Source organism: Delphinus delphis, chromosome 6 (assembly GCF_949987515.2).
Source record: "Delphinus delphis chromosome 6, mDelDel1.2, whole genome shotgun sequence".
NCBI classification, from domain to species: Eukaryota; Metazoa; Chordata; class Mammalia; order Artiodactyla; family Delphinidae; genus Delphinus; species Delphinus delphis.
The window spans coordinates 85,591,859-85,619,712 of NC_082688.1; the positions used below are offsets into that span (position 1 = coordinate 85,591,859).

At 46.2% G+C, this 27,854-nt stretch overlaps 1 protein-coding gene across 1 annotated transcript; it reads right to left on the bottom strand.

Moving 5' to 3' along the window:
• Window positions 1-27,854, bottom strand: FBP1 (fructose-bisphosphatase 1). Its single transcript, XM_060014997.1, has 8 exons — window positions 27,802-27,854; window positions 26,959-27,191; window positions 16,212-16,374; window positions 12,812-12,904; window positions 6,895-7,035; window positions 3,838-3,975; window positions 2,013-2,132; window positions 1-437 (listed from the first exon to the last, which is right to left on the bottom strand). Exons 2-8 carry the CDS (start codon window positions 27,126-27,128, stop codon window positions 246-248), a joined length of 1,017 nt encoding a protein of 338 aa, XP_059870980.1. The 5' UTR covers window positions 27,129-27,191; window positions 27,802-27,854; the 3' UTR covers window positions 1-245.

A 27,854-nucleotide genomic window follows, 5' to 3' on the forward strand; every position in this document is an offset into this window, starting at 1 on the left:
AAGGAAGAATATGTTTATTTCTCCTCTATCCACTCAAAACATATCGTGACCATCTGTGGCATTACTGAGATAGCATTTTGGTTAGGCAGCATAAGGCATTACACAGCATTTGATGGTGAAAATATCCATACTTTTTATTTCTATGTCTAGGAATATCTGATGCACAGTCAGAATCGGGTAGCACCCTGTGAGATCAAAGGTCCAGATAAAAGGCAATTCTGTTTGGTGTGGGCAAGGCCAGCTCTTCATTTGGCAGCGTGCTTCTTATATAGCTCCAGGAACTCAGTCACGTCTTCAGGAGACCCCAAGATGATTGGCGCCCTCTGGTGGATGTCAGTGGGAACAATGTCCAATACAGCTTCCTTCCCAGTGGTAGCCAATCCTCCTGCCTTCTCCATGACATAGGCCATGGGGTTACATTCATACAATAGTCTCAACTGGAAAACAAGAGCAGCATTCTCAGAACAGACTAGATTACACAGAAAAGAGATCTGCTTCATAGCAAAATAGTGCAGAGCTGATCAAATGAACTGATACTTTCCCTTACTTTCCATCACAAGGTTGCATCTAAGACTGGATGGTTAATTTAACCATTTGGTTAAATTAAGCCATCCATCAAGAGCCAGCAATAGATTGCCTGATGCAGATGTGAGGCAGACCACCTGGGCTCAGGACCGAATGACATTTTGGCAGAACCGATGTTTCCCTTCTCTTTATAGCACGGAAACTGGACCTAATGAGTGATTCTGTGTGTGTTTTGGATGGACCTTTGCCTATTCTATAAGCATTTAAAAGTCCATGGTAGTGTCTGGCTGCAGACATCTGGAAAGCAGACTGGCTCCTCCAAACAGTATAATATTGTTTGCAACTCTGTACACATTCCTTTTACAATTCTCCTAAGGCTTGAGGGTTGGGATTTAGTATGTTATACATCTTGGAATTTACTTTTAAATATTCACTTTTTCATTGTATGCATTTTCATGCAGTCTGCCTACTGAGTAGACAGCTTTTTGCAGGTGTTTCCTGACTCTATTTCCATACAGGTGTCAGGGTCAGATTTGCAAAACTGAAAAAAAAGGAAAAGGAGGAACCTCAATATTTGTGTTAAGGAACAATTTTTTGAGGCATTAGAGAAAAGTGCTATAAAGCAGGCTAATCACATAGGTTGGGATGCCCGAGGTAGGTGGCTATGGTAAGAGTGAATGTTTTAATGTTTTCAGTGAACTGGACGCCACATGCCATAAACAGAGATCTGAGCACATCTGAAATACACCCATTTCTAACTATGGGGATTATTCCTATTCCTTCTCTCACATTAAAAATAAAATAAAATAAGAAAAACCTGTCTGTCCTTTGGGAAAAACAAAGGGACAATACTTGAGAAGGAAACACACTGTCCCTCTGTGTCGAAGAAAAGTGGGTGTCCCTTCTCCAGCATAAGCAAGCACAGCCCACCCCCTGGCTTGTAAGAAGGTTGTGGGCATGAGCCCAATGCATCAGTTGCAGCTTACCTGAAAGCTCTAGGTGTCCCCAGAGATGCTTTCCTTCCCTAGAAATGTAGCATTTTCTAAGCAGCAAATGTCAGCTCACTAGTCATTTCAATGTTATGCCTTTTGAAAACCATCAAAGAAGACCTCTGTTTGGGATGCATATGTGATTTGCTGCCTTGGTAATGAGGCTGGACTGTTTCATTTCATTTTATGAATGGCATTCATTTTGCCCAAGCCAAACCACGTGTAGCCAGTGGAAGCAGAAAGCACTTTTAGTACCCTCTGACCATAGCATCATCACTTACCTTTAGCAATGAAAGGGCTCTCAAGAGATCATCTTTAGCTGATATCACCTGGCTTTAACCAGGACAGCCTTTAATCTAGAAAAGAATATGCCACAGACATCCTTGGCACCCTACTGCAGAGCATAACAGCTACCATGACCTTTCTTCCTCAGTCAAATCTCCCAGGCTGCAAAGGAAATCCACTGCTTCTCAACCACTCTTCAGGGGATTTATTTACCTTTCCGTTGGGACTTTTCTTGTTAGCTGGGTACAAAAAGATCCCTCCGTAGACCAGGGTGCGGTGGACATCAGCCACCATGGAGCCCACGTACCTGGCACCGTAGGGGGCTGAGTTGTCCTACAAGGTTAAGACCAGCAATAGTTAGGGTTACAGAAGAGAGAGCTCTCTTCATGTCCTCTATGCTTATTTGATTCAATAGTCAAACAGAGCACCATCAAGGTGTGTGTTTGGGGCTGTGCTAGGAAATGGGATGAAAATTCTGTCCCCAAGCAGCAGAAAATGGAATCATGGAGACAGCCTCTTACATCTTACAATAGCTCACATTACCTGAGGAGGCCCTAAGGATTCAGGCTCCGGGGTGGGGCAGGCATTTAGCAGGACCCTGAAGGAGAAGAAAGATTTCGCAGAGCTAAGGAGAGGGGGCAAGGGTGGGGTTTTCATCTCTGCAGGAGCAGGAACTGCCCAGCCAAAGGTGGGACAACTAGAGAAGCACCTGCAGTCTGCCTTGGGCCCTGGGAGGAGCCTGGTGCAGCTGGGGGCAGGAAGGGATCTCTAGGGAAAGGTGGAAGGAGACATAATAAGGCTGGAGAGAGAGCCTGGGGCCAGCTTGGAGGGCCCTGAATGCCAAACCAACAACATCTGGGCTTCTTCCTCAGAACACAGCAGCCTTCCATGGCATTAAGCAAGAGTGAAAATGAGTGAGGCCCGGTGGGGCTCCCAGGCATGGAGGCCCTTTTGTCCCCCGTTTCTTGTAGGCAAGACTCCAGCCTCCATGACCTTCCCTGAGTTCCAAAGGGCAGATTTAAACAGTTGCTAATCAAGGGAGAAATGGCTAAAAAACCACCTGAGGCAAGATTAAAGGGACCAGAGAAGCTGGTCAAGATTAGGAAACCACCTGAGACGAGATTAAGGCGGGCAGGCCCTGCTCACACCCTAATCTTGTCAGAGACCCCAGCCTCAAACCACTGTTATATAACCCTCATCAAATCCTCCCAGGGTGGGACATATAGTTTTCTTTCTTTCTTTTTCTTTCTTTTTTCTATACAACTTTTTAAAAAATATTTATTTATTCTAGCTGAGCCGGGTCTTAGTTGCAACATGCGGGATCTTCACTGTGGCCTGCGGGATCTAGTTCCCTGACCAGGGATTGAACCCGGGCCCCCTGTATTGGAAGCGCAGAGTCTTACCCGCTGGACAACCAGGGAAGTCCCTGGGACACACAGTTTTCGAGGGCAGGAGCCCAGTGTGTCCCCCTTTGACTGGCACAGCAATAAAGCTATCCTTTTCTACTTCACCCAAAACTCTGTCTCCGAGATTTGCTTCGGCACCGGTGTGTACAGAGAGGCCGAGCTTTCAGTTTGTTACTCTTGTTGAGTAGGACAAGATTGGATATTCCTACATAGAACCGTCTCTACAAACAGCCATTTCTTCTCTTCGTGTTCAGTGATTTGTAACCTCTTTAGAGAGATGCCACGATGGATCCTCTGAGTCTAGAGGTGACGGATAGAAATCCTTCAGGTGCCACAGGGCTGGGGCCTGGGCTGCAAGGACCACGTTTCGTACCAACTGGGATCAGGGACCCCAGCAGTGAAGCATGTTTTGTTGCCATGACTTCATTCATCTGACGGACTTTACAGTCCTGATTTTCTTCTGCCAAGAGAAAGTGGCAAAGGGGTTGCCGTCTCAGGGCAGAGGTTCCAGTCCCCAGCACAGTGGAATCCACCCGCTTCTGTCCCTGCCGCCTTTCTCTCCAGGGTAGATCATGAATCAACACATAACTCAGGGGCCCTCCCCCAACCCCGACCCCGCAGCCCTCACTTACTGGGGGGAACTTCTTCCTCTGGACATACTCCGCGACAGCAGGGTCGAAGTCCTTGGTGTAGCCCTCATTGAGGCTGTAGATACTCCCTTTCTTTTTGATCTTCACATCCCTGTCCACCAAGATGAACTCTCCAATGGCCTGTGAAACAGGAAGGAAAGGTGGAGCCGTGACATCTCCTTCAGGCCTGTGGGAGGGGGTGGCGTGAGGCCTGAGGTCACGTGTGTCCTTCAGCACAAAGAGCTTGGTTTTTATCTTTTTGTTTTTTCAACTGACGTATAATTGACATAGCATTCTGTTACTCTCAGGTGTACAACATAATGATTCAATATTTGTAACATTGTGAAATGATTTCATTGTGAAATGATTTCTCCTTGGCCTGGGACACCCATGCCTTTGGGAAAAAAAAAAAATAATTGGTGCATACAGGAGGTAGGATATCGGGAGAGATGGGCAGCTGAGTTACACCAAAGTGTTCATGGCTGCTCTTAGCTTTCCATTTGTTCGTTTCTATCTTGATGTCACTTTCCCCGAGCACCGTGAGTTTCGATTCACAGCATATATAGCTTCTGGTGCCTTTGCTCACTGATCTACAGAGTGCTTCTCAGAACTCAGCCTCCCACAAAGTCCCAGTGCTAAGCTGATGCCTTTAAGGCTTAGGTTCTTCAAAGGAGATTCGAGCTTTGGAGTAAGGTGTCACATAACTCCTATAGCTCTGGACTGAGGACTGTTTGGGGCTCCTACGTGTCCCTGATAAGAGAGTGATTGAGGCTCCGCCCATCTGGGGAGGAGACAGAGTTAAGAAGGGAGGTCCCACCTTGGACACCTCTCTCCCCAGCCACTTATTCCCATAGCAAAGCTTGGTTCCTGTTGGAAGTAGAGAGGAAGTGGGGGAGGGAGAGAGGAGGGTAGGGGGAGAAAAGAGACTAGAATTAACAGTGGTCACTGAAAGGTGTCATTGTGAGTGATTCTTTTCTTTTTTTCTTTTATGGTTTTTTGGGTAAAAGTCTGGAAAATGAAGGCATCACACAACAGGTGCTCATGAAGCCATGCATTGCGGGCACCCCGCCCTGGTACCTGGCCAGAACATCCTAGCTGTGAAGGAGGTTAGTCCCTTGTATGGGAGAAAGAGACTGAAAAGCTTTTCAAACCTTAAAGCCTGCTAGAAATGCAAATAAAGCTGCTGTGGTCTTCTTAGCGGAAGCTGTCAGCCAAAATGAAAAGAAAGCACTAGGTTGACCCCTACCCTGCAGGCATTCATCAGCTCTGGGAGGTCAGCCAGCAGGGGGTAGCGCAGCCTCCAAACACTGAGTGGCCATTAAGTGTGAGGTGGACAAAAGACTATCAAACACACAGAGACTTACTCCCCGACACAAGGTCTGCAATCTGGAAATAAGAAGAGGTTTCATGTTTTCCACACATCTATCAACTGAAAGGTAACAGAGAAGTTACCAGAGGAATGTCTGGGGAAGCGGTAAACGCCTGCTGAGAGGATAAACCCAAAACATCAGTGATTTCGGAAACTGTACCCTGGGCTCAGAGTGAACTTCGCTCGGGTTCTGCCACTACTTTACCCTGAAATCACCTCCTTTGGAGGCTTAAACTCGTGCTGTTTCCCTACCCTTGTTGATTTATTAAGCTCGGGTGCTTCCAAGGAGGCAAAGTCCAGTTGTGCAAGCGTGCGGGAGACAGAGGCAGCCTACCTTCCGATTTCTCCCACCCGCCACCCACAAACCTCGAGGCCCCACCACCAGCAACCGGCCCCTCCCAGGATTCTAGCAGCTGACCGTACCTGGTGTTCGGTCTGTCAGCAAAAAGCACCAAATAAATAGTTTCATTAATGTCATCTGAGGACATTTCTAAAACTGAAAGGTATCTATAACCTCAATTCTTTTTCCCTTGGGACACTGGACCCAATGCACAATGAATGTGCCGACCTACGGAAGATGATTCTGTGGAGTTCATTTCAATGGTGGGTTTAGTTATGCCAAATATGTAAAGAGATTTCTTTGCTCAATTCATCTGCTCTGTCGAAACTATCATCTAACAGAATAAATAAAGAAGTCCAATTAATACACATGTGGAAGAAATTATCCACAAATTAAAAATTGTTAATGAATATTTTTCATGGCACCTTGGGCTCCTCTCCGTGAGGAATTTGTTTCGTTTTTTGTTTTCTGGCCGAACCACGTGGCTTGTGGGATCTTAGTCTTGTCAGGGACTGAACCTGGGGCCCAGCAGTGAAAGCGCTGAGTCCTAACCACTGGACCACCAGGGAGCTCCCGAGGGTGTTTTTCTCTATAAGTTGGACAGACTAAGGAATTATCTTCATTTCCTTCTTTATTTTCACTTCCTTGAGTTCGTCAAAGCCTTTCAAAACCACAAGGGTTCACTGAAGGTTTGCGTGCTCGTGCACATCAAATGAATTTCGGAGCTAATTTTGAAGAAATGAGGTGGTCCACTGCTTCAGCCGGGACACCCATTCACCTCAGGAAAATAAGCTAGTAATGGATAGCGTGGGTGGCAAACAGACCATCTATGGGCCCCATCTGGTCCACAAATGTGTTTTAATTGGCTAGCACAGTGTTTTACACATCCAGAAACATTACATTTTCTAAAAATCCAGTGTTTCTTGAAACATTGGAAGCCTTGGCAAGACTGAGCCTCTATTCCCAAGGAGTAACAACTGACAGACCTCCCCAGTTCCCCAGTGCCCCGCCACTGCCCTGCCACCACCCTGACCATCCTTTCCCAGCACACTCCACTCATCTGTGTGGCCTGCTCAGCCCAGTGGGCATCTGAGTCAGCTGAGTCACGTCCACTCTAAAGAATTCATTGTGGAAGAAACACTCCTTATGGACAGACACCATTTCTCACCTCGATAATCTTCTCATGGTGGTCCCTCCATCTCCCTTCCCCCCTTCCCCAACCCATCATCTCTGCCCCTTCACGGGCCTCATCTTCCACCTCTAGGTACTGCCTCTCCCCCAACACACACACACAATAAACACTCACTCACAGCCACCAGCGAAGCACCCAGCTTCCCCTGGGGTCTCTCACCGGGTCCAGCATGAAGCCGTTGACTCCATTCGCCGTGGCCAGGACCAACATGGTGGCACTGCCGTAGAGTGCATAGCCAGCAGCCACCAGGTTCCGGCCGGGCTGCAGTGCATCCTTCTCAGAAGGGTCATCCGTTGAAATCTAGGACGAGAAAGAAAACACAACACGTTTTTTGTTGTGTTCTGTTTTGTGGTTCTTTTTTGCAGTTCATCCATTAGCAAGATGCATTATCAAGGTGCTCTCGTAATGAAATAGGGCATCTTCCCAGAGAGGCCTTCCTCCTCACATCAGTAATATCCTGATTATATTACCACAGCGGCCTTCCCACCAAACCCCAAATTTCGTGCATCTGGATCCTTCTTTCCCATCAGGGTCCTCCTCCAATTTTACTAATTTGATATTCCCTCATCTCTCCATTATCACTCTCAAAAAAAGAGCATGCCTCCTTGCCAGCTCCTACTAATTTAATCTCATTACAGTCATCAATGTCTTTCCCCTGCCTACTCTATCTTTATTTAAACAAATTAAAACTGGGCTGCAGGGCTTCAAGTCTGGTAAGGAAATCAATTTCATGAGCTCCTGCCAGTTGCAGCACATACTCCAGTGAGCAGTGTGGTCCATACTCACACACCAAAGAAAGTCTCAGAAATACGGCAACTGAGAATCTCTCTCCAGAGTTGTTACAGTGTAGGGCAAATGCTTTCCCTTTTTTTGACCATGACCCACAGCAAACAAAAAATACATTTTGCATCACAAACCAGTACCAACACACATGCACCCGCACACACAACTACAAAAATTTAATGAAACAATACTTACATTTAGAACATGACATGTGCTCTAATCTTTTCTTTGTTTTTTATTAAAAACACAGCCCACTGGGTCTTGTGACTGTTTGTTCCCTAATACTAAGGAAAGGAAAAACTTAAGGGCATGGCTCCTAATCAATGATTACTAACTGATAATTACCTTCTTAACACTTGACAATTGGCTTCTATGGTTCTCAAAACAGCCTCAAACAAATCTTTCAGCTTGAATATTCTCTACTTGAATTTAAACAGAAGTGAAAATGGGCAGTTTCTGCCAATTTCATTTATTCTCTCCCCAACCACAGATTCCAGGGGCTGAGAATAAGTAAGGGCATCTATCTATATCATGATACCAGAGATGGAGGTCATCTCAGCAAAAACATTCCTGGTGTGGGACTTCCCTGGTGGTCCAGTGGGTAAGACTCCATGCTCCCAATGCAGGAGGTCTGGGTTAGACCCCTGGTCAGGGAACTAGATCCCTCACGCATGCTGCAACTAAGAGTTCGCATGCTGCAATTAATAGTCCGCATGCCGCAGCTAAAGATCTCATGTGTCACAACTAAGACCCAGTGCAGCCTAAATAAATAAATATTTTTAAAAAGAAATACATTCCTGGTAATTTCTTCCTATAACTTTTGAAAGTGTGGTCCAGAGACCATGTACATCAGAATCACTTGAGATGCTTATTTAAAATGCAATTCTGGGGCTGCAGCCTTGACTTACTAAGTCAGACTTTCTAAGGTGGGCCCTGGGAGTATTTTACCGTGCACCATAGCTGACTCTTGCACTGAAGCTTAAGAACTACTCATGTAAAAGGAAATGTCACAAAAGCCGTTTCTCTCTTTTTTTCCTCTTGTCTCCAATCTTTGTGTTTAACAGTTTTCATCTAGGTGGTTGGCTGCTTGCTTGGCTGGTTGTGTTGGGTCAAATTATTTAATTTAGTTTGGTTTGTATTCACAGGGTAGTGCAGTGCAGTTAAACACAGACTAAACACAGTATCAGAAATTTGAGTTGTTTCTCAGACTCCAAATTTTGCCAGTGTACAACCTTGAAAAAGGAACCAGCTTCCTTCAAAGCCAGTGACATAGTGGGAGGAAAACAGTCAGGCTCTAACCGCTTCCTCTGTCGTAACTACTTAACCCTGAAAGCGCAGCACAAAATAAGACAAAGACAACATGTAAATAAGTAAGTTGACTGGAAGCCCCTAGGCTTGGAGTAGTCAGTTCTCCACCAAGAAAAGTCCCCCAGAGGTTCACCTCATCCAGAACCACCCATGTCTGTCTGTGGCACAAGGATGAACAGCCTTTCTCTGAAACACTGTCACCAAATAATCTCAGCCTTCAACTTCCTTGCATGGAATAAGAAATGGTAACATTATCTATGATCCATATACTCAAAAGAAAGACAAAATAATTCCATCTAGTCATTCATTTGGAGGAATATTTTTCTACCCCGTCCCCCTTTCTAATGCATGAATTCCCTCCTCCAAACCCTCAGCAATGAATGCCTCTGTTCCAAGGGAATCCACTACAGTCTCATGCGGAGGCTCATGGACCAATGTGCAGAAAGCACTTGACAAAATTAAAAAGCGTCTGGACCCTACCTTTACTCATCCCAGGCCACCACCTGCTGTAGGTGTTGCTCTGTTTTAATCCACGTCACTCCATATAGAGTACGAAAGACACCATGGATTCTGGAGACTTGAGGTGGTGGAGGAGAAAGTCAGGCAGAAGTGGGGTGGGGTTGTCCTATCATCAGATGGTCTTCCCTCAGAGCGGCAGCCAAACCCTCCCTAGAAGGTCTCATAGGGCATATGGCAGAGTGTCCAGTAACTCAGCCACTATTGTTCACCTACTATTGTACCAGGCTGCCTAGCAGACAAAAAAATATATAAGAGAAGGTCCCTGCTCTCAAGGTATTTATAATCTGCAGTGAACATCCATTGATTTTGCCTGGCCAGCACCCATCACCCTTCTGCTGATAAATGCACCTTAACCTTCATCAAAATACTACCCCCCTGGCCCTCAGCTCCAGGAGTGAGCACATGACCCTGGTCTGGCCAATCAGATCACTGCATGCCTCAGGCCGTAGTGATTGGTTGAGAGATGGACACATGACCTAAAGCCAAGACAATCAGGGCCAATGAGATGATATTCTTGTTGGAATTGTTGGAAAAGAGGTTTGCATCTCCTGTTTGAGTTGCTGAAAGGATTGGATGTGGGCCCAGACCTACTGGGAGCCATTTTGCCACCAGAGAGGAGGGAGCAATAGAGACGGAGAGGAAGTGTGTCCCATTTATGTCATCTGAGTCCTTGAATGAGCTACCCACTGGACTTTCTAGTTAACATGAACCGATAATTTTCCTTTCCTTTCCTCCCTCCTCTCTCTCCTCCCTCCCTCCCTCCTTTCCTTCCTCAAGCTAGTTTGACTTGTGATACTCTCTGTTGAATCTTAATACAAAAAATAAGACAAGTAATATTAATAGCTACCATTTATAGAGCACTTTTTATGTGCCAGGCACTATTTTCATTGCCGTTATGCTTAATTTTCAGTATCTCCCCTTTATGGATACGGAAACAAGAGGTTACCTTGCCCAAGGTCCCACAGAGCTAGTAAGCATCAATGTCAGGAAACCACACTCCATATGGCTATTACATCTCCCTGTGCCCAGTTAAGGGAAGTGAATTGGATTCCGAAGCTTCTAGAGCACTTTTGAAACTCTGCTTTTAGTCGTGGGGACTGGATATTTTTAAAGGGTGTTGAAAATTAGAATGGTATCCAATAGAGGGTGACCACACTAGAAAGGTCGAAAAACCATCTCACATGAAAGATATTCAACTTAAAGAAGATTTAAAAGAAGGGGAGGGGAAGGCAGAAAAGCCATTTCCAAGCATGTAAAAGAGTCTTATTTTCTGATGCTCTAAAAGGCCATATGAGCAACAGGGAGACAGATTTTGACCCAATATTTGGACTAACACTCTAGAATTCTACCTTTTCTGAATGTCTCCAGCCAGAGGTGGGGTGACCCTTCCGAAGGTACTGTGGTAGGAACTTCGTAGAAACACTGGACCACAGGCCCTAAGAGATCCCTTTGGAGCCTATTTTCAGGCACCATGTGGGCAAGACCAGATCACTGTTTCCGAGTTCCAGTTACCAACTAATGTTATGCCACTGAGCGGCTGCACCAGGGAGCTGAACTCCAGCCCAGATCCAGCTCTACGGAAAGCAGGAAAGGTCTCCGTTAAAGCATCAGACGGTCAATATTTATGCCCCATAAATCCTCAAACAATCAATAAGGCTTTTGAAAACTGAAGTGACTTAAAGGGAATGGTGACACTCATCACCTCTTTCGGTCTTTTAAGAGAGTCACTTCAGGTCTATTGAGAAGAGTGTGGAGACTCATTGTTGAGTTGTTCTGGCATTTGTAATTCGAGTTGCTGTTGCAGGCTGTTTTGATTTTTTTTTTAGTTGATAGCCAGTGTCAGTTTTCTAGGTTTTTTTTTCCCTTAAAAAGAGTCTTTATTTGGGGGGTTAAGGTGGAAACTGGGGCTGGCAAACATTAGTGTTGCTTTAGCTCTGGTTGAGTCATTACCAGAAGTCTTCCTCTACATGAAGAATTTTGCTGCGAAGTTCTCTTGCTATACTATATAGACCTGATAACTTGCAGGTAAAATTACATGCCTCCTTGTCTATAACAAGAATGGGATGTTTCGTGGTATGACTTGGAAAACAGATTAATTACTTTGCCTTTGTCTTTCTGGTATGAGTATTAGAACTTTCAGTTACTCACACTGATCCGCCTCCCGGCCAAGACAAACACAAGATACATTTCAATGAGGAAAGAGAACTGTCCCATGGCGGTCCTACTTCCCATGTTTGAAAGGAGATTATGTGCAATGGTAGACAACAAGTCACTTTGAAAAACAAAGCACGAATTGCGGTCTCGCTTCTTAAGTTATGGCCTCTGTATCCCAGAATAGGAAAGTTGGAGGAACCTCAGAGGTTGGCTGAACTAGCCACCTCGTCCATTAAGATGAAGGAAAGGGCTCAGCCTCAAAGGCATCTGTGAGGTTTTATTTCTAAAATAAACAAGAAGGCTGAAGCCAAGATGACATATTTTAGATTTCATCACTTTTTACGATGGGCCCGTGGCTATTCATTCCATTTTCACTTGTATATATCTGAATGCACTTCCACCAAACTGCCCCCCTCCACCCCCAAACACACACACACACACTTAAAGTAAGAGAAGGGAAGAGAGACTTTTGAGGTAGAGTTACCTGCTCAGGTCACCCAAGTAGAAAAGACCCAGGGCAGGAGCCTGGATCCCCTCACTGTACCAGTGTGCTTTCTATAATTTATAGCAGAGTCAGCAAACTCTTTCCATAAACCAACAGATAGTAAATATTCTAGGCTCTACTGTCACACAGTCTTTATCAAAATCCCTTAACCCTGCCTGTGCAGTGCAAAATCAGCCAGAGGCAACATAGGAAACAAGTGAGCTGACCATATGGCATTAAAACTTTATGGACAGTGAAAATTAAATTTCATATAAATGTCACAGGTCATGAAATATTATTCTTTAGATTTTCTTTTTAGCCATTCAAAAATTCAAAAGAGTTATTTTTTGCTCACAGGCCATAACAATCAGGCAATGAGCTGGATTTCGCCCAGGGAGACCATAGTTTGCAGACCCCTGATTTAGAGGATTTAAAGGACAATTTTGATATAAGTACTCTCGATGGTTGTCACACTCTCACAGTTCTCAGTTCACGTAGTTACATCATTGCAGCTACCCTACACTGTCTCTTTTGTTTTTAATTTTATTTTCTGTCACAAAAGGAAGCAAGGTACAGTTAAAAGAGTGAAATATCTTTCTCTTCCCACCCACCTTTAACTACATTTTCTTTTAACAACCTAATAGATTTTCACCATGCTGTTAAGGCAGAACTTAAAAAGTCAGAACTTGACATATAAACCTATTTCAAGCCTCACAAGGTTTCACGATGTACATTCTGGCTGTGCCACCAATAGTGAAACGGGACTGGATGTTCAACCTTAACTCTCCTTTTGGTCCCAAACCAGGAGCTTGATCCATGACATCTTACCTTTCTGTAGATGCCAAAGATGGTTCCAATGGATACAAGGCAGTCGATGTTGGAAGATCCGTCAAGAGGATCAAAACAGACCACATATTTACCCTGAGCAAAAAAAAAAAGAAAACACAGCTTTACACTTAAAATGAACACATTGGGACTTCCCTGGTGGCGCCGTGGTTAAGAATCCGCCTGCCAATGCAGGGGACACGGGTTTGATCCCCGGTCCGGGAAGATCCCACATGCCATGGAGCAACTAAGCCTGTGAGCCACAACTACTGAGCCTGTGTGCTGCAACTACTGAAGTCCGTGCACCTAGAGCCCATGCTCCGCAACAAGCAAAGCCACTGCAACAAGAAGCCCGTGCACTGCAACGAAGAGCAGCCACTGCTCGCTGCAACTAGAGAAAGCCTGCGCACAGCAACAGAGACCCAGTGCAGCCAAAAAAGAAAAAAAGAACACATTGTAACGAAATAAAGAGTATACGCTAAGGGGTTAAAAGAGGGAATCTAGGCGAAAATTCAAGAAATGTGTCTTATTTATACTCTGTCAGGGAAGGTATGAGGTGGTATACAGAGTGAAAATAACAACAAGAAATATATATCAAAAGATCATTAGGCAGAGGAAACACAACTTAGAATAGGAGGCATAGATATAGATGAAGGCGAGGAATACAGATAATTAAGTAAGAATTTCCTATATCATTGATTTGAATGAATCATAATTTTGGTTGGAGTTTCCTGGCAGTCAAAGGAAGAAGAGAAACAAAACTTCATTCATAAGGGCAAAACACAGTATCTCAGGTGAAGCAAAGACAACATTAAGATCTCTAAGAGGGCTTCCTTGGTGGCCTGGTGGTTGGGAGTCCGCCTGCCGATGCAGGGGACGCGGGTTCGTGCCCTGGTCCGGGAGGGTCCCACGTGCCGCGGGGCGGCTGGGCCCGTGAGCCGTGGCCGCTGGGCCTGCGCGTCCGGAGCCTGTGCTCCGCAACGGGAGGGGCTGCAGCGGTGACAGGCCCGCGTACCGCAAAAAAAAAAAAAAAGAAAGAAAAAGGAAAAGATCTCTAAGAATATTTTCATGCAGTTCTTATAGATGATACTTGGGGTTACAGTGCACAGAGTTCTCAGCCATATCCCTACTGTAATTCCCAAAGGAAATAACCCTCAGCTGTTGTAGGACTACTAAAGACTAATTCTTTCGATAGGATTTTCAGGGGTATGTGGGAGCTGGCTGGAGTCAGCTCTCAAGGGCCAATGGTGCACATCTCTTCCCAACTCTGTTTTCAGTGATGTCGTGTTGGTAGCTCAAAATCAACTCTGGGGGACCATTTGCACAGTTGAAAGTGGCAAGTGCTACAAATCAGAGGGTTTTTTTTCTAATAGAGAGCCAGTTTACCAGCACACCACTGGAGATTTTCCACCTCCAAATTAGCCACTTTAAGAGGTGGTTGTTAAATTTCTGCATCATATTAAGGCAATTCTTTGATTCCCTGACCGCTTGCTCTTAACAAATCACCTTGGTTGACGCAGGAGAAACTGTCATCAGGAAAACAGGAACACGCTTACCACGAAGGCACACTGTACTCAGAGAAGTTGGGCAGACCCATAGAGAATACTAAACAACAAATTCAATCCACGTGCCTAAAACTGCCAAGTACCTTCAGAGGCCCAGCAGAGAACAACATGAACTTTGAATCTGACACGTAGTGTATTTTAAGAATGATGTAGGGCTTCCCTGGTGGCGCAGTGGTTGAGAGTCCACCTGCCGATGCAGGGGACACAGGTTCGTGCCCCGGTCCGGGAAGATCCCACATGCCGCGGAGCGGCTGGGCCCGTGAACCATGGCCGCTGAGCCTGCGCGTCCAGATCCTGTGCTCCGCAACGGGAGAGGCCACAGCAGTGAGAGGCCCGCATACCGCAAAAAAAAAAAAAAAAAAAAAAAAAAAAGAATGATGTAAAACAAGTTAATCAGATGTGGCTCCCCATCCCTCTTATAAAGGTCAGACTGGATATCAGGCAGTCTCTTTAAATTCATCTTCTGATTGATTTTCTTCTCATCCTACTCCTTCATATCCCCAGTTCATCTCAAACAGGGAAAAATAGTAACCCATCTCAAATGGGGGTTTTTTGTTATTATTATTACATGATTTTTGCTGTTCAGTGAAAGCTGGATATACTCTTTCATTCACTTTTTCAACGATAATTTTTTGTTGATCCCCTACAATGTTGTGCTAGAGGCTGGGATACAGAGAAGAATATAATTCATTCTCTACCCTCAAGAAGCAATCAGACCGTAACTGAGCAGGACCCTACAGGGCTTTCTTAAGACAGATTCCCCCCACCCCAATGTCCTCTGCCTGCCTCTTGTCTGTAGAAAAACATTAGCCAAAGAATAAGTTTAACCAGAGAAGTGAGAAAATGAAAAAACAAAGGAAAACAATCAAATAAGACAAAATAATAATAGTTTAGTCATTAAACAAACTCAGGAACCTTTAGTTCCTCCTCATGGGGTATAGATAATATTCTGAGCCGTATCCTTTAAGCTGTTTTGCAGATACTGAATTCCCCACAGGTGGAAGAAGTTAACTACATGATGACCAGACTAGAAATGACAAAAGCTCCTCCATCTTACACAGTTCTTTTTAAGAACTGGCCTCAAGGAGATGGGAACAAACTGACCCTGGAGTTGAAGATTAGCTGTACTTAAAAACAATCAAGATGACACTGATCAGACCACCACATGGCCAATTTCAAGATGATTATCAGAGCTAACTGTGCTGTTCTGCATGTAGCCCCCTCCCTCTGCTTATACACCCCTGAAACTCCCCTTTAAAAACTCTTGCCCCCAGATCGGCAACAGGGAGTTGGTTCTTTGGGACATGAGTCTACCTTCTCCCCAGGATCGCTGGCTTCCTCAATAAGGCTATCTTTCCTTTTACCCAACACTTGTCTCTCAGTATTGGATTCTTGAGCATCCTGAGTTCGGTAACAAGATTAATAGGATTCCAATGCATGAATCACTGATACGAACAGCTTAGATTGGCAGGAAGGTTGGTTATGAAGGTTGGGAATTGGGTGGATGGAAGGACGTAGTTAACAGAGCCAGACTTTGAAGAGCCTTGAACATGACAATAAAAAGTTAGAAGTGGAGACGAGTATGAGTATATTTGAGTCTCTCCCATGTATGAGCACGCAGGAGAGATGATAATGGCATGGACTGTGGTGGAAGTGTGGATAGGAGAGGACAGTTTGAGATATGGCAGTGAAGTGGAATCTGTGAAATGATGACTGATGGTTCAGGAGGGATCTAGGCTGTGTCTTAGGAATCCAGCTTGGCTGAACAAGTGGAGTCCTTTATGAAGCCAGAAAGAAAAATGATTACATTAAAATCCTCAATAGTGCAGCAGACCCACCCTTTTCTCAGGTTCTACTATTATGGCGTGTTTATCTTCTTCCGACACAAGAACACAGGTAGCAAAAGATGACTTTAACACATTAATAACCAGGTCATTGGAGAGGACATCCAGCTTCTTCACCTGATCACCCGTCACGTTGGTAGAGCCAGCAATTCCATAGCTACAGGGAAGAAAAGATACAAAAATATAAGCCATGACCACCAGAATATGTCAATGCATCTATAAACTCACTCAAAGAGGGCATTTGGTGAGATTTAGAAGAAAGGAAAGGAGACACATGGTTTGGGAGAAATAGAACGAGAAAGGTGGTCATCCAACTGGATTGGCTCCTGGAGGGAAGGAGATATTGTCATTCACCTGTCCAGTGCCTATCATGGTACCCAGCACACCTTTGTGGTTAAATCGATGTTTCTCAAGCTTTTTTTTCATTATGGCCCCTAAAGAGGTTTTTTTTCCCTAACACACTCCCCCATGAAATTTTAATATTGCAGATAAAGTGTGTATCTGTTTATGCACCGTATGTACATATATTTCACACCCAAAAAGATTGATTTTTTTTCACCTGCCCCAAGAACCAATTTTCACTCCCAAATGCATGAGGTAATGCATAATGAATCAGCTGACAGACACAGCAAGCAAAGAAACCTTCTGGGTGGGAAGGAGCCTGAGAGGGAAACTAAGCCACGGGATCTATGGTTTTATAGCTGATGAGACCCTAAAAGAAAAGAAATTTGACAGATCCCACTACCCCATTTTATGGAGGAGGATGCTCACTCCAAGACACCAATGGGCTCCTCTACACTGGAGCAGCAGAGCGGAGGTGAGAAGCTCACTTTGACTTTCAAGCCAGGCCTCTCCTAAGGGCACCTCACTGCCTCTGGCAGGAGTCCTAGGGGCTGAAGGGATTGGGAAGTCTGGAGTCCTTACTTTATTTTCAAGGTATCTGCAAGTCAGTAATTGTGGAGCTTCCAGAATCCAAGTGGCTGGTCCATAATGGAGCCTAGTTTGTTAGAATGAAGGAAGAGGAGGGTTGTCATAACCTGGGGTTGAGGAAGAACACTGAAAGGAGGGGAAATGTTTTAGAAGGAGGATGCACTGAACCAGATAAGAGACTGGAGGTGGGAAGGGAAAGAGTAGGGGCATTGAAGATACCACCAGACAGCTGAGAATGGGAGAGAAGGGGTACCATGACGCCCTTCGCTGAGATTGCTGGGAGCACTTGCCTGGGGACTGATTGTCATGGCATTCACTGCTCAACTCCTGAAAATGCATTTTCTCTAAACATAACTTGCATGTCTCTTGCTGGACAAAACTCAGCCAACATCAGAAACTGTCTGAACCCAAACGGTTCGCCTGGCCTGACTCTCCAGGAGGTAACTCCAGTTAGCATCAAGCCCATTCTCCAGTGTTGCCTCTTTCAGCATCGTTCCCTCGCCCACCTGGAAAACAGCGTCTTGTCCCTCCAGCCCTCCTCCCACTTCTTTTCATCATGTCACTCCTGTTTCATGAGTAGAAGACCAAGGGATCTATCAGACTTGCAGCTGGGTTTTCCCTTCTCTTTCCATATAGTCTCTTTCTCATTTCAATTGTGAGGCCGACACTGATGAAGAAAGAAGGCAGCCGAATTCCGGATGGAACTAGGGCTTGGCAGGGGCCAACATCTCAATGCCTGCATCTTCCTCAGTGGCCCTGCTGGTACCCACTGGCTCTCCTTCCTAGCCCGACACTTCCACCATTAAAGTCACTACTGACTTCAGGAGGGTGAATAACGCTGATGGAAAAGAACATGGGCTTCGCGGCAGAGACCTGGCTCAGCCCTCAGCTCTGCAAGTCCCCTGCTCTCTCCGAGTCCTCCTTCTCAATCATGACCATGGAGGGTAATGATGCTTCATGGGGCTGTTGGAGGATTATACACTTATCACACATACACAAAGGGTTTAGCACAGCCCTTCACGCCTCATGTTAAGTCCCTTGTTTGGTCGCTAAAGGAAGCACTCATTAGGGATCTGCAATACTGTGGGAGGGTCAAGATCCCCCAGGCTTCATCATCTTCGTGTTGGCATGGCTGTTTAATCTGTACTTCCATGAGGATGAGGACAGAGGGTATGTTTTCCCTCACTGTGTCCCAACTTCCAGCACACAGTAGGCCCTCTAGCAATACTTGCTGAAAAGCATCTGCTGAAGAGAAGGGAAACCCAAGCCTGAAGGAATAAGTATAGGAGCGGCACCTTGGAGTTTGGAGGAAGCCACTGGCACAGTCCCCAGAGGGACCGGCCTATAGGGACAGTTCCAGGGAGGCCTGGGAGGCTGGGACAGCTGGACAAGGCACTGAGGCAGGCACGGGAAAAGCCTACTTTACACTTTGTTCTGGGTATCTGGCTCAGCGAGAGAGGTGAAGAACAGTCAGGCCTCAGTTCCTCTTACTCAAAAGCTTCCTAGAGGCCTGTGTGAGTGATCATTTATTCCACAAATATCTATTGTCCCCACTGTGCTGAGTGCTGGGGTTACAGTGCTGAGTAAGATGGATGAGATCCCTGCCCTCATGGAGCTTATATTCTAGTGAGTGAGGCAAACAAGAAACAAGCAAGTGCTTTTGAATGAATAAGATCATGTTGGACAGTGACGGGTGCTCTAATAAAATGAAACAAGATGCTGGGGGATGGCAGGGCAAGGGGTTTAGATGGTCAAGGAAGATCTCACTGCAAAGGAGCAGTTCCGGCTGAAGGATACTTTGAATGTTTTTCAAACGAAAATGAAGCTATAACAAAGCCTTAAAAGAGCCCAAATAAGCCAGCCAGTAATGATTCCAAAGAACAGGTCTGGGTCAGTAATTTATCCAAAGGAACAGGGAATTTGTTTTTCACATATTTCCAAATGGGAGGAGTTACTCTGTGCACATTTATATAAGTAACTTTTTTTTTTTTTTTTTTTTTTTGCTGTACGCGGGCCTCTCACCGCTGCCGCCCCTCCCGTTGCGGAGCACAGGCTCCAGACGCACAGGTTCAGCGGCCATGGCTCACGGGCCCAGCCGCTCCGCGACATGTGGGATCTTCCCGGACCTGGGCACGAACCCGTGTCCCCTGCATCGGCAGGCGGACTCTCAACCACTGCGCCACCAGGGAAGCCCTATATAAGTAACTTTTTAAACCTCAAAGTCTTTTTCCCATGCGGTGGGCTACAAGAGGTTACAGTCAGCGTCAGGGCAGCTGGATTGTCCAGCCAAGACCACCAGCCAGGTTCCTCAATGCTGTTCCAGGGTTCTGAGGTGGATCCTGCCCTTGGGTCACAGAGAGTGGCACCACCTGTCCACGGAGAGTCGGGAGGGGCCATATAACAGCTGCAGGATGAACACTGTAGGGGACACTCACCACACCAGAACCGAAATGGCCATCTTCATGGCCAAACCATGCAGACCACTGGATGGCTCCGCCTCCCTGCCTGGTTGGGTGGTCACCCCTCCTTCCTCCTCTTTACTCCCATGGAGGGTCCCTCCTCTGTTCTAACCAGAAGGACCTTTCTCCATCTACCCTCCAGTTGCTTGTGAAGCATAAAAAACATGGGGATAGATGATTCTGGGACCCTCAAACTCAAAATTCAGGCACTTTATAACTCTTCTAGGTCATCTTCTGGGAGGGTTTCCCTTGGTGAGACCTTGTGTTAGGAAAGTCTTCGAGAAGGCCCAGGAAAGTGATTCTAAGGTAGAAGCAGGATTCAGGAGAATGAATTCCCAGCTTTCCATGTCAATAGTGACAATATCTGAGCCTATACCCAATCACCTCAGATTCTGTACGTTGCACCTTAGCGCAGGAAGTTAGCCATGACACGAGGAGTTTCTCACACAGCCCTGTGTCATCCCGCCCAGGGATGATGAGGCAGGACTAGGCAAACGCTCAGTCAGGCTTCTCCCAAGATGCCTCCAGAAGGGAAGCAAGACCTCCAAGGGAACACATTCCATGGATCAATGAAAAGCCGGAAGCAGGAAAGGCTTCTACAACTTTGACAGAAGAGAAAAGCCCTAAGAAAATCCTCAAGGAACTAATTAGCCGAAGAGCACATAGTTTATTTTCTTCCTAAGTTTTCAGAAAATCCCTTAGAAACAATACTCTTCTGCATTCTGATCAGTCATCATTCCATCAAAGGCCCCAAAGGATAGAAGAAGAGCCTTTACTGTATAACCCGATGGGCACGTGCAGGAGCAGTGGGGAAAAGGCAGCATCATCAGGCACTTTCCTCCATGGGCTGGGACTCTAGACCCTGGGGTTCAAATCCCAGCTCTGTCACATGTTAACCAACCCTGTGCAAATCTCTTAGCTTCTCTGATCTTTGGTAAAATGGGAATTTAGCGTATCTATGTCATAGTATGTAGAGAGGGGGAGTAAATGAGTTGACATAGGTAAAGGGCTTAGAACAGAGACTGGCACCAAGGTAGTGAACAAGAAATGGTATCATTCTCTTGCATCCCTAACTCCCCGCAGCAGTAATACAACCATGCTGAGAAGCAAGGTGGGTGCTGACAAGAACACAGCACCAGGGATCTGGGTTCAAATTCTGCCTTTCCTCTTACTGATTATATGACTTCCATCAAGTTGTCTCAGCTCCCTGATTGTTTCCAGGCTTTGTAAGGGTGACGGCTAACCCACGTGATACACCTGATCCATAGCAGACAATGGCAGCCATCATTGTTCTTAACGGAGCCCACAGATTGGTTGTACAGGTTGGTTGATGAAGGGGAGGGGAAATGACTTCTAAACCAGTTTTTCAGGCAGCTTCTGGGAAGACAGGCAATGCGGAACAGTGTCACAGGTAACTAAGTGACAAGAAAAGGAAGTGCTCAAAGTTCACATTTGACTGAAGTCTCCCTGGGAATATTATTTCATTTGAGATGCTTATGATATGTCACTTCAATTTTATTCATGCTAGTTGGCCCTGCAGCCCAAGTAGTTCAGGGCAGCACAGCATCCTGTAGTTTATGCTGTCAGGGTTTATGCCCCTGTGACTGTTTGTTTTTCAACCCCCAGAGACACAAAATTTCTCTTTCTGGAGTTTGGGGAGAAAAATCAATTTGAGAAGCTGCTGTCTGTAATATCTCTTCTTTTTGTTTTGTTTTGGTTTTTTTGGCCACAACACAGGGCGAGTATTGTAATATCTCCTCTTATGCTTACTATAAAAACCTCACTGAAAATTTGAAACAACTGTTAAGTCATTTTAATTCATATGATGGGAAACTCTTTAGAAGGATGGGTTAATTTGGCCAGTATTTTTAAATCCTTAGATATTTGGACTAAATATTAGCATGGTTTTTCAAATTTGCATACGGTTTCTACAGCCATTTCACAGCCATAAAGTCTGTAATTAATGATGGTCAGGGGAAAGGCTCCTTTCACATTTCTGAAGCAGATCCCTAGACACAAGGACCGGAGCCAGGGCCACACTTAGGGAAGAACTTTCGATGACTTCCTTGATTTGCTAACTAACTAGACCTTTTCCTTCTGATGTCAGCATGGCAGTGTAAAGCAGGCCACCCTTTAGATAGCATGCACGAGAGCCAAGTGGAAGAGCTCATTTTTAGAAGAAAAAGGGACGCAGATTACTATTTAATCCTTATCACTGAAGTTGAAGGTAACATGACTTGTTACTGATTGATTCTGAAGTAAATGACCAACCATTCACCCACCCCAGAACATCCAAAGGTCGGATGAGAAATACAGGCCACCCTCGGTATCCTGGGTTCTGCATCTGCGAATTTCCCCCCGTAGTTAGTTGAATCCGAGATCACGCAGGGCGGACGGTACTCAGCCATTTTACCTAAAGGACTTAAGCATTCGCGATTTTGGTATCTGCTGGGTGTTCTGGAACCAATCCCTGGTGGATACCTAGGGACGACTAAACATTGAAGAAGAGGTGTCAACCGGAGCAGCTTCAAAGGCCCCAAGCCCCAAGGTTCGCTTGAGTTCATGCCAGCCCCACGTGAGCAAATAGGATGGTATGTGGCTGGCTCTGCTTTTGGTGTGGAAAGGAAGTTACAATTCCTTTTTGGTAACATGGAGATGATAATTCAAGAATATAAGACACCTATGATAAAATTTCCAGAAGTTTAAGATTGTAAACTCTGCAAACTTGAAGATAAGCTCAAGTATGTGTTAACTGACCTGTAATTCCAAAATTAAAACTGAAGTTATTTATTATTTTCTTCCACCAAACAACAGAAGTGTTTGGTGGAAGACAAAGAAAGTTTTCCCGATGTCACGTGAGCATGATGGGAAGTTTCCGGTAACCAATCTGAGGGAGCAAAGTCATCTTAATATATAATATCCTAGCCTGGAATATATCCCTGTTGAAATGCATGTGGGCAACTACTAAGGAATGAAAAGCAGGATACAGGCTATCTGTTTTCTAGAAACAAAAAGCTTCAACCTAGGAAAACAATGATGACAGTATCAATTGAATGAACTCAGTTCCTCCGCATACAACTCTTTGAGGATTAAAAAAAAAGTTGTCTCCATCTTACAGGTGGGGAAGCTGAGGCTCAGAGATGTTACGCCAATTGCCTAAATCCTCACAGAAGTTAAATAGCAGAGGCAGGAATTTGAGCCCAGCCCCACCTCTCTCCAAAATGTGCTCTTAGGGCTTCCCTGGTGGCGCAGTGGTTGAGAGTCCACCTGCCGATGCAGGGGACACGGGTTCGTGCCCCGGTCCGGGAAGATCCCACATGCCGCGGAGTGCCTGGGCCCGTGAGCCATGGCCACTGAGCCTGCACGTCCGGAGCCTGTGCTCCGCAACGGGACAGGCCACAACAGTGAGAGGTCCGCGTACCGCAAAAAAAAAAATGTGCTCTTAAAGCCTTGCATGTTCCCGTTCTGCTAAACCGGATCCTAATTTTCTTCTCCTCTTCCTCTTGCCTGAGGGTGAATGTGCCAAAGTCCAGTGGCCTAATCTTCAGTCAGCTCTTCACACCCAAATTCCGCAACTAACTGCAGCCTGGACAACATCCCCAGCTGTATGGCCCTCTAACACCTCAAGTTCCACATCACCAAAATGTCAGCATCATCTTCTTACCCTTCTCCAGCCTCTAAAACTCAGCTCCTCCTTTGGAATTCTGGGTTTTGCGGGGGGGGGGGGGGGGGTTCTTTGTTTTTTCATTTTTGTTTGTTTTTGTTTTTGAATAGCACAGCCCTGCTCTCGGGATTCTTTGAGAACCTCCCTTGCTGTCCTTCTCCCCCATCCCCACCCAGACTTCTCCCAGGTCCTCCCCCTCTTCCCCTCTAATCCCCTAGCTCTGAATGCTGCTTTCCTCAGCTCTCCGGAGCCTCTTCAGTTGGTGTTCCACATGTCCTAGCTTTCTCTCTTTTAACTCTATACTTCCAGCCATAACTGCCCCAGATGAATCTCCATTCATTCCACCACCCCATTCAAAAACCTGTACCGGGCTTCCCTGGTGGCGCAGTGGTTGAGAGTCCGCCTGCCGATGCAGGGGACACAGGTTCGTGCCCTGGTCCGGGAAGATCCCACATGCCGCGGAGCGGCTGGGCCCGTGAGTCATGGCCGCTGAGCCTGCGCGTCCGGAGCCTGTGCTCCGCAACGGGAGAGGCCACAACAGTGAGAGGCCCACATACAGCAAAAAAAAGAAAAAAAACAAAACCTGTACCTCTCCCCTTTGCTTATCCCCCCAAATATAAAGTATTCACCCTTGCCATTTGATGTTCCCCCAATGCAGCCACAATTTAACACCCGCAAATGCCCCACCACTACAATACTTGAAGGCTTCAGTCAAACTGAATGAGCAACTTTTCCAGCAACATCTTCCTACTTTGTACATTTCCTCACATGATGGCCCAGCCTAAAATGCTCTCCAGCCATCAAGCCTATGACCATCTTTTCCTGACCATTGCAAATGCCTATCTTGATACTCCACAGTCCTCTGCATCCACGTCATATTTTTGGTACCTCTAGGAAAGTATCTTTCAGATCTCTATTGTTTTATAATTCTATACTTGTACTATTTTTCCTACAGCATAAACTCTGTATCATTCTCATCTCTCAGTCTCTTCTAGAACTAAAGAGACAGAGAGAGAGAGAGAGAGAGAGAGAGAGAGAGAGAGAGCTCTCCAGGCTCTACGTTTAAACTCCTGATCTGTCCCTAATGAGGAGTCAGGGCTGAGCTCCATAAACTGGTTCCGCAAGGCTCCTGCAGTCTGCAATCATCTTGTCCCTCTGGTTAGACGCCCTTCTAGGGCAAGTCATCAGCACTAACAAGTTATTTGCAGGCATGCTGGCCTCTTCATCCAGGATATCGAAGTCATGAGTGTACTCTGGAGGCCTAGGTTAAGATCTTGTCTTATTGCCCCCTGCTCAACTGCATGTGATACTGAGACAGTCAAACTTATTTTCCCACAGGAGTACTTAATGTCCTCCTCTGCCAGCCACCCACATGGCCATGCATCAACACCCATTTCACAGGTACAATGCTGTTTGAAATAGTCAAAGACCAGTGGCATGCCCAAACATATGGGAGATGTCAAATAGCTCATGACGTGTCCATGCAGTGGAACACAATGCAGCAATTAAAAAGGAGGAGGTGGATTTCCATGTCCTGACATTGAAGGATGTGGAATATATATATTGTTGAATAATGAAGGCAAACTGCAGAAGAATACATTAAGTGTGATTCCATTCTGTTTGCTATTTACAAAGAGTCATATGGAAATATGTATCCATGTATAAATTTATATTAATGTAAAGAAGTATCTAGTATAACTGACTCACTTTGCTGTACACCCAGAAACTAACACAACACTGTAAATCAACTATACTCCCATTTTAAAAAAAAGACATAAAAAAAAGAAGTATCTAGTAAAATAACCAGTAAATTATGAATAGTGGATACCCCAGGGAATGGGTAGAGGTGGGTTTCACTTTTCCCGTTGTGTCCTTCTGAGTGGTTTGAATGTTTGTTGAGTGCAACTTATTAAGGAATTTATAATTATAGCAACAACAATATTTTTTTAACCTGGTATTTACAGGTACCTAGTGTAAAAATATACATAATTTATATAGCCAACATTAGCACCCTTTGTCCAGGACCCACTATCAAAATCCCACTACCTAAGGTCCCACTATCGGACATTACTTAAAAGGTGGGAAAGATGCACCTCAAAGCAGATCTTGTGTTTCTGAGTCTCTTTGGGGTTGTGAAAGGTGCTGACACAGTTTAAAATAATACAAGAAATGACAAGCACTCTTTTTGAAGAAGCTCCCTGGTTTTCAAAGGCAGATAAAGCTGTTAGGACACTTTTACTTATTGTAAATTAAATTTGAAGTAAGATTTTAATTGAGTGTGTTTCCTAACGCACAGCCTCCTTAGAAATGTATTAAGAGGGACCATAGGTGAAATAGTAATGGAATCACCACCTTCCTAACGTACTGTCCCATCCCTGCTTGACATCTGAAAATAAATGCGATGTTACACTCCTTCCTTAACAGTTAGCTCGGATAGGTTGGGAGTTTGGGATTGACATGTACACACTGCTATATTTAAAATAGATAGCCAACAAGCACTCACTGTATAGCACAGAGAACTCTGCTCAATACTCTGTAATAACCTAAATGGGAAAAGAATTTGAAAAAGAATAGATACATGTATATGTATGACTGACTCACTTTGCTGTACACCTGAAACTATTACAACATTGTTAATCAATTATACTCCAATATAAAATAAAAATTAAAAAAAAAAGAGTTAGCTCTACCAAGCCATACTGTGGGACCAAAGGCAAAAAGCTGACCAGAAAAGGAAACTAGGTTACAGGGGTTATACTTTTTCAGATCAGCTAAGAGCACTGTGCACAATGTTTAAGGTGTTCCTAAGTGTGGGAAATATTAGGAAGGAGTGTGGGCAATCTGAAAACCCAGGCACCCTTCAGCTATACTGAGGACCAGTCTAAACATAAAATGCTCGTGCACACCAGAATAAACCAAAGGGCACTTGTGTTACTTACAACAAGCCACACAAGAAGGTACTCTTTGAATCCCCATGTCCTGTGATTGCTCTGCTAAACACAATGTGATCTGCGGACCAGCGGTCTCAGCACCACCTACCACAGAAGAACGTCTTAGAAATACAGCATCTCAAGCCCCACTCCAGACCTCCTGCAGCCCTGTGCACACCAGCACTGCCGCCCCTGAAAGCTCTGGACGGAGGGCCTCCTCGCAGTGGGGGTTCCACTCACTGCTCCTAACAGGACTTGTCTAGGGTCAAGGAGATACTGAATTAGAAACCTGACTTGGGACCCCAATTCCAAAGGGAGTGAAGGAGGTCGAAGAAAAGAAAGGGAAAGGAAGGCACCTGGGCCAGCACTTTCCTGTTTGAGGCTAGGATGGGTATGGCAGTCAGGCCAGGTGCCCACCTGGCCAGCCAATTTCATCAGGAGGAAGCCAGAGGGGTGCTAAGGCAGGCTGCTCAGCCCAGGGGAGCAGGCGGCAGGGTGGATGCAGCTGTGGACTGTGAGACAGGCCCCCAGGTGGGAAGCTTAATGGAAGGCGGAACTAGGCTTGAGTGCCGCTTGAGCTTCCGCAGAGGGGCAGAGAGGGAGGGAGGGAGGGAGAGAGAGGGAGAGAGAGTTCCAGATGTCAGACAGAGAGACTGACAGCAGGGGCAGAGGATCAGACATCGGACTGCTCGGCAGATCCCCTGCCAGAGAGAGAGAGGCCAAGGTGAGGGGTCCGGGGGTACAGAGGCCTGACTCACAGGTGCGCGATGCCCGCCTTGCGCACAGCGGAGGAGATGGCTTTGACCGCGGTGCAGAGCGAGTTGAGCAGTTGGGTCATCTCGCCCGTGCCGCGGGCCTTCCTGCCCTCCTCCATGACGAAGCGGGTCAGGGTGATGATATTGGTGTCGAAGGCCGCCTGGTCCGTCATGCTGTGGCCGGGCTGCTGAGCGCTGGGCGGCAGGTGCAGGCGGCGGGACGCGGTGGGACGCGGCTGGAGCGCAGACAGACGGAGGGTCAGCACCGCTCGGAGTGGGCCCGGTCCCAGCGGGGTGTCCCGCGGAGCCTATAGGCGCGGGTCACCGCCTTCCGCCCACAGGAACACCTCCGCGCCCTGGCCCCGCCCCTCCAACTGCAGCCCCGCCCACTCCGCCCTCCACCCCCACCCCCCGTCCGGGATCCTTGTCCAGTCTCAGTTCCTCCAACAGCGGGGCTGCTCCCTCACCCGCGGCCCACCGCCACCTCAGGTTCCTCCCCTGTCGCCGCGCCACGCCTCCTCAAAGCACTGCCACTGGCGTAGTGGAGTGCTGCCCTGGGCCACCTACATGGTCTTTTTCAGTCCCCACAACGACCGTGCCACAGAGGTGCAATCATGATTTTCTCCCCAAGATATAAAACGTAAGTTGGGAAGGGTAGGCGTGGTGCTCAGTGCAGCGCTGCAGCCCAGCTGCTCCCGGGTTCCGGCAGGAGGCTCTAACCGCTGCGGTTCCCTCCCCCACCGTGGCCACCTGCCATCTGCTCCCTGCCCTCTGTCCACCCCTGCTTGGCCTGTCACCTGGCTCTTCTGACCAACTTCAGGAGACGTGGATTCCCTTGTTCCTTACCTGTCTGATGACCCGGCTTTGGTTCCTTAATTCAGGCCTCTTCTCAAGATTCC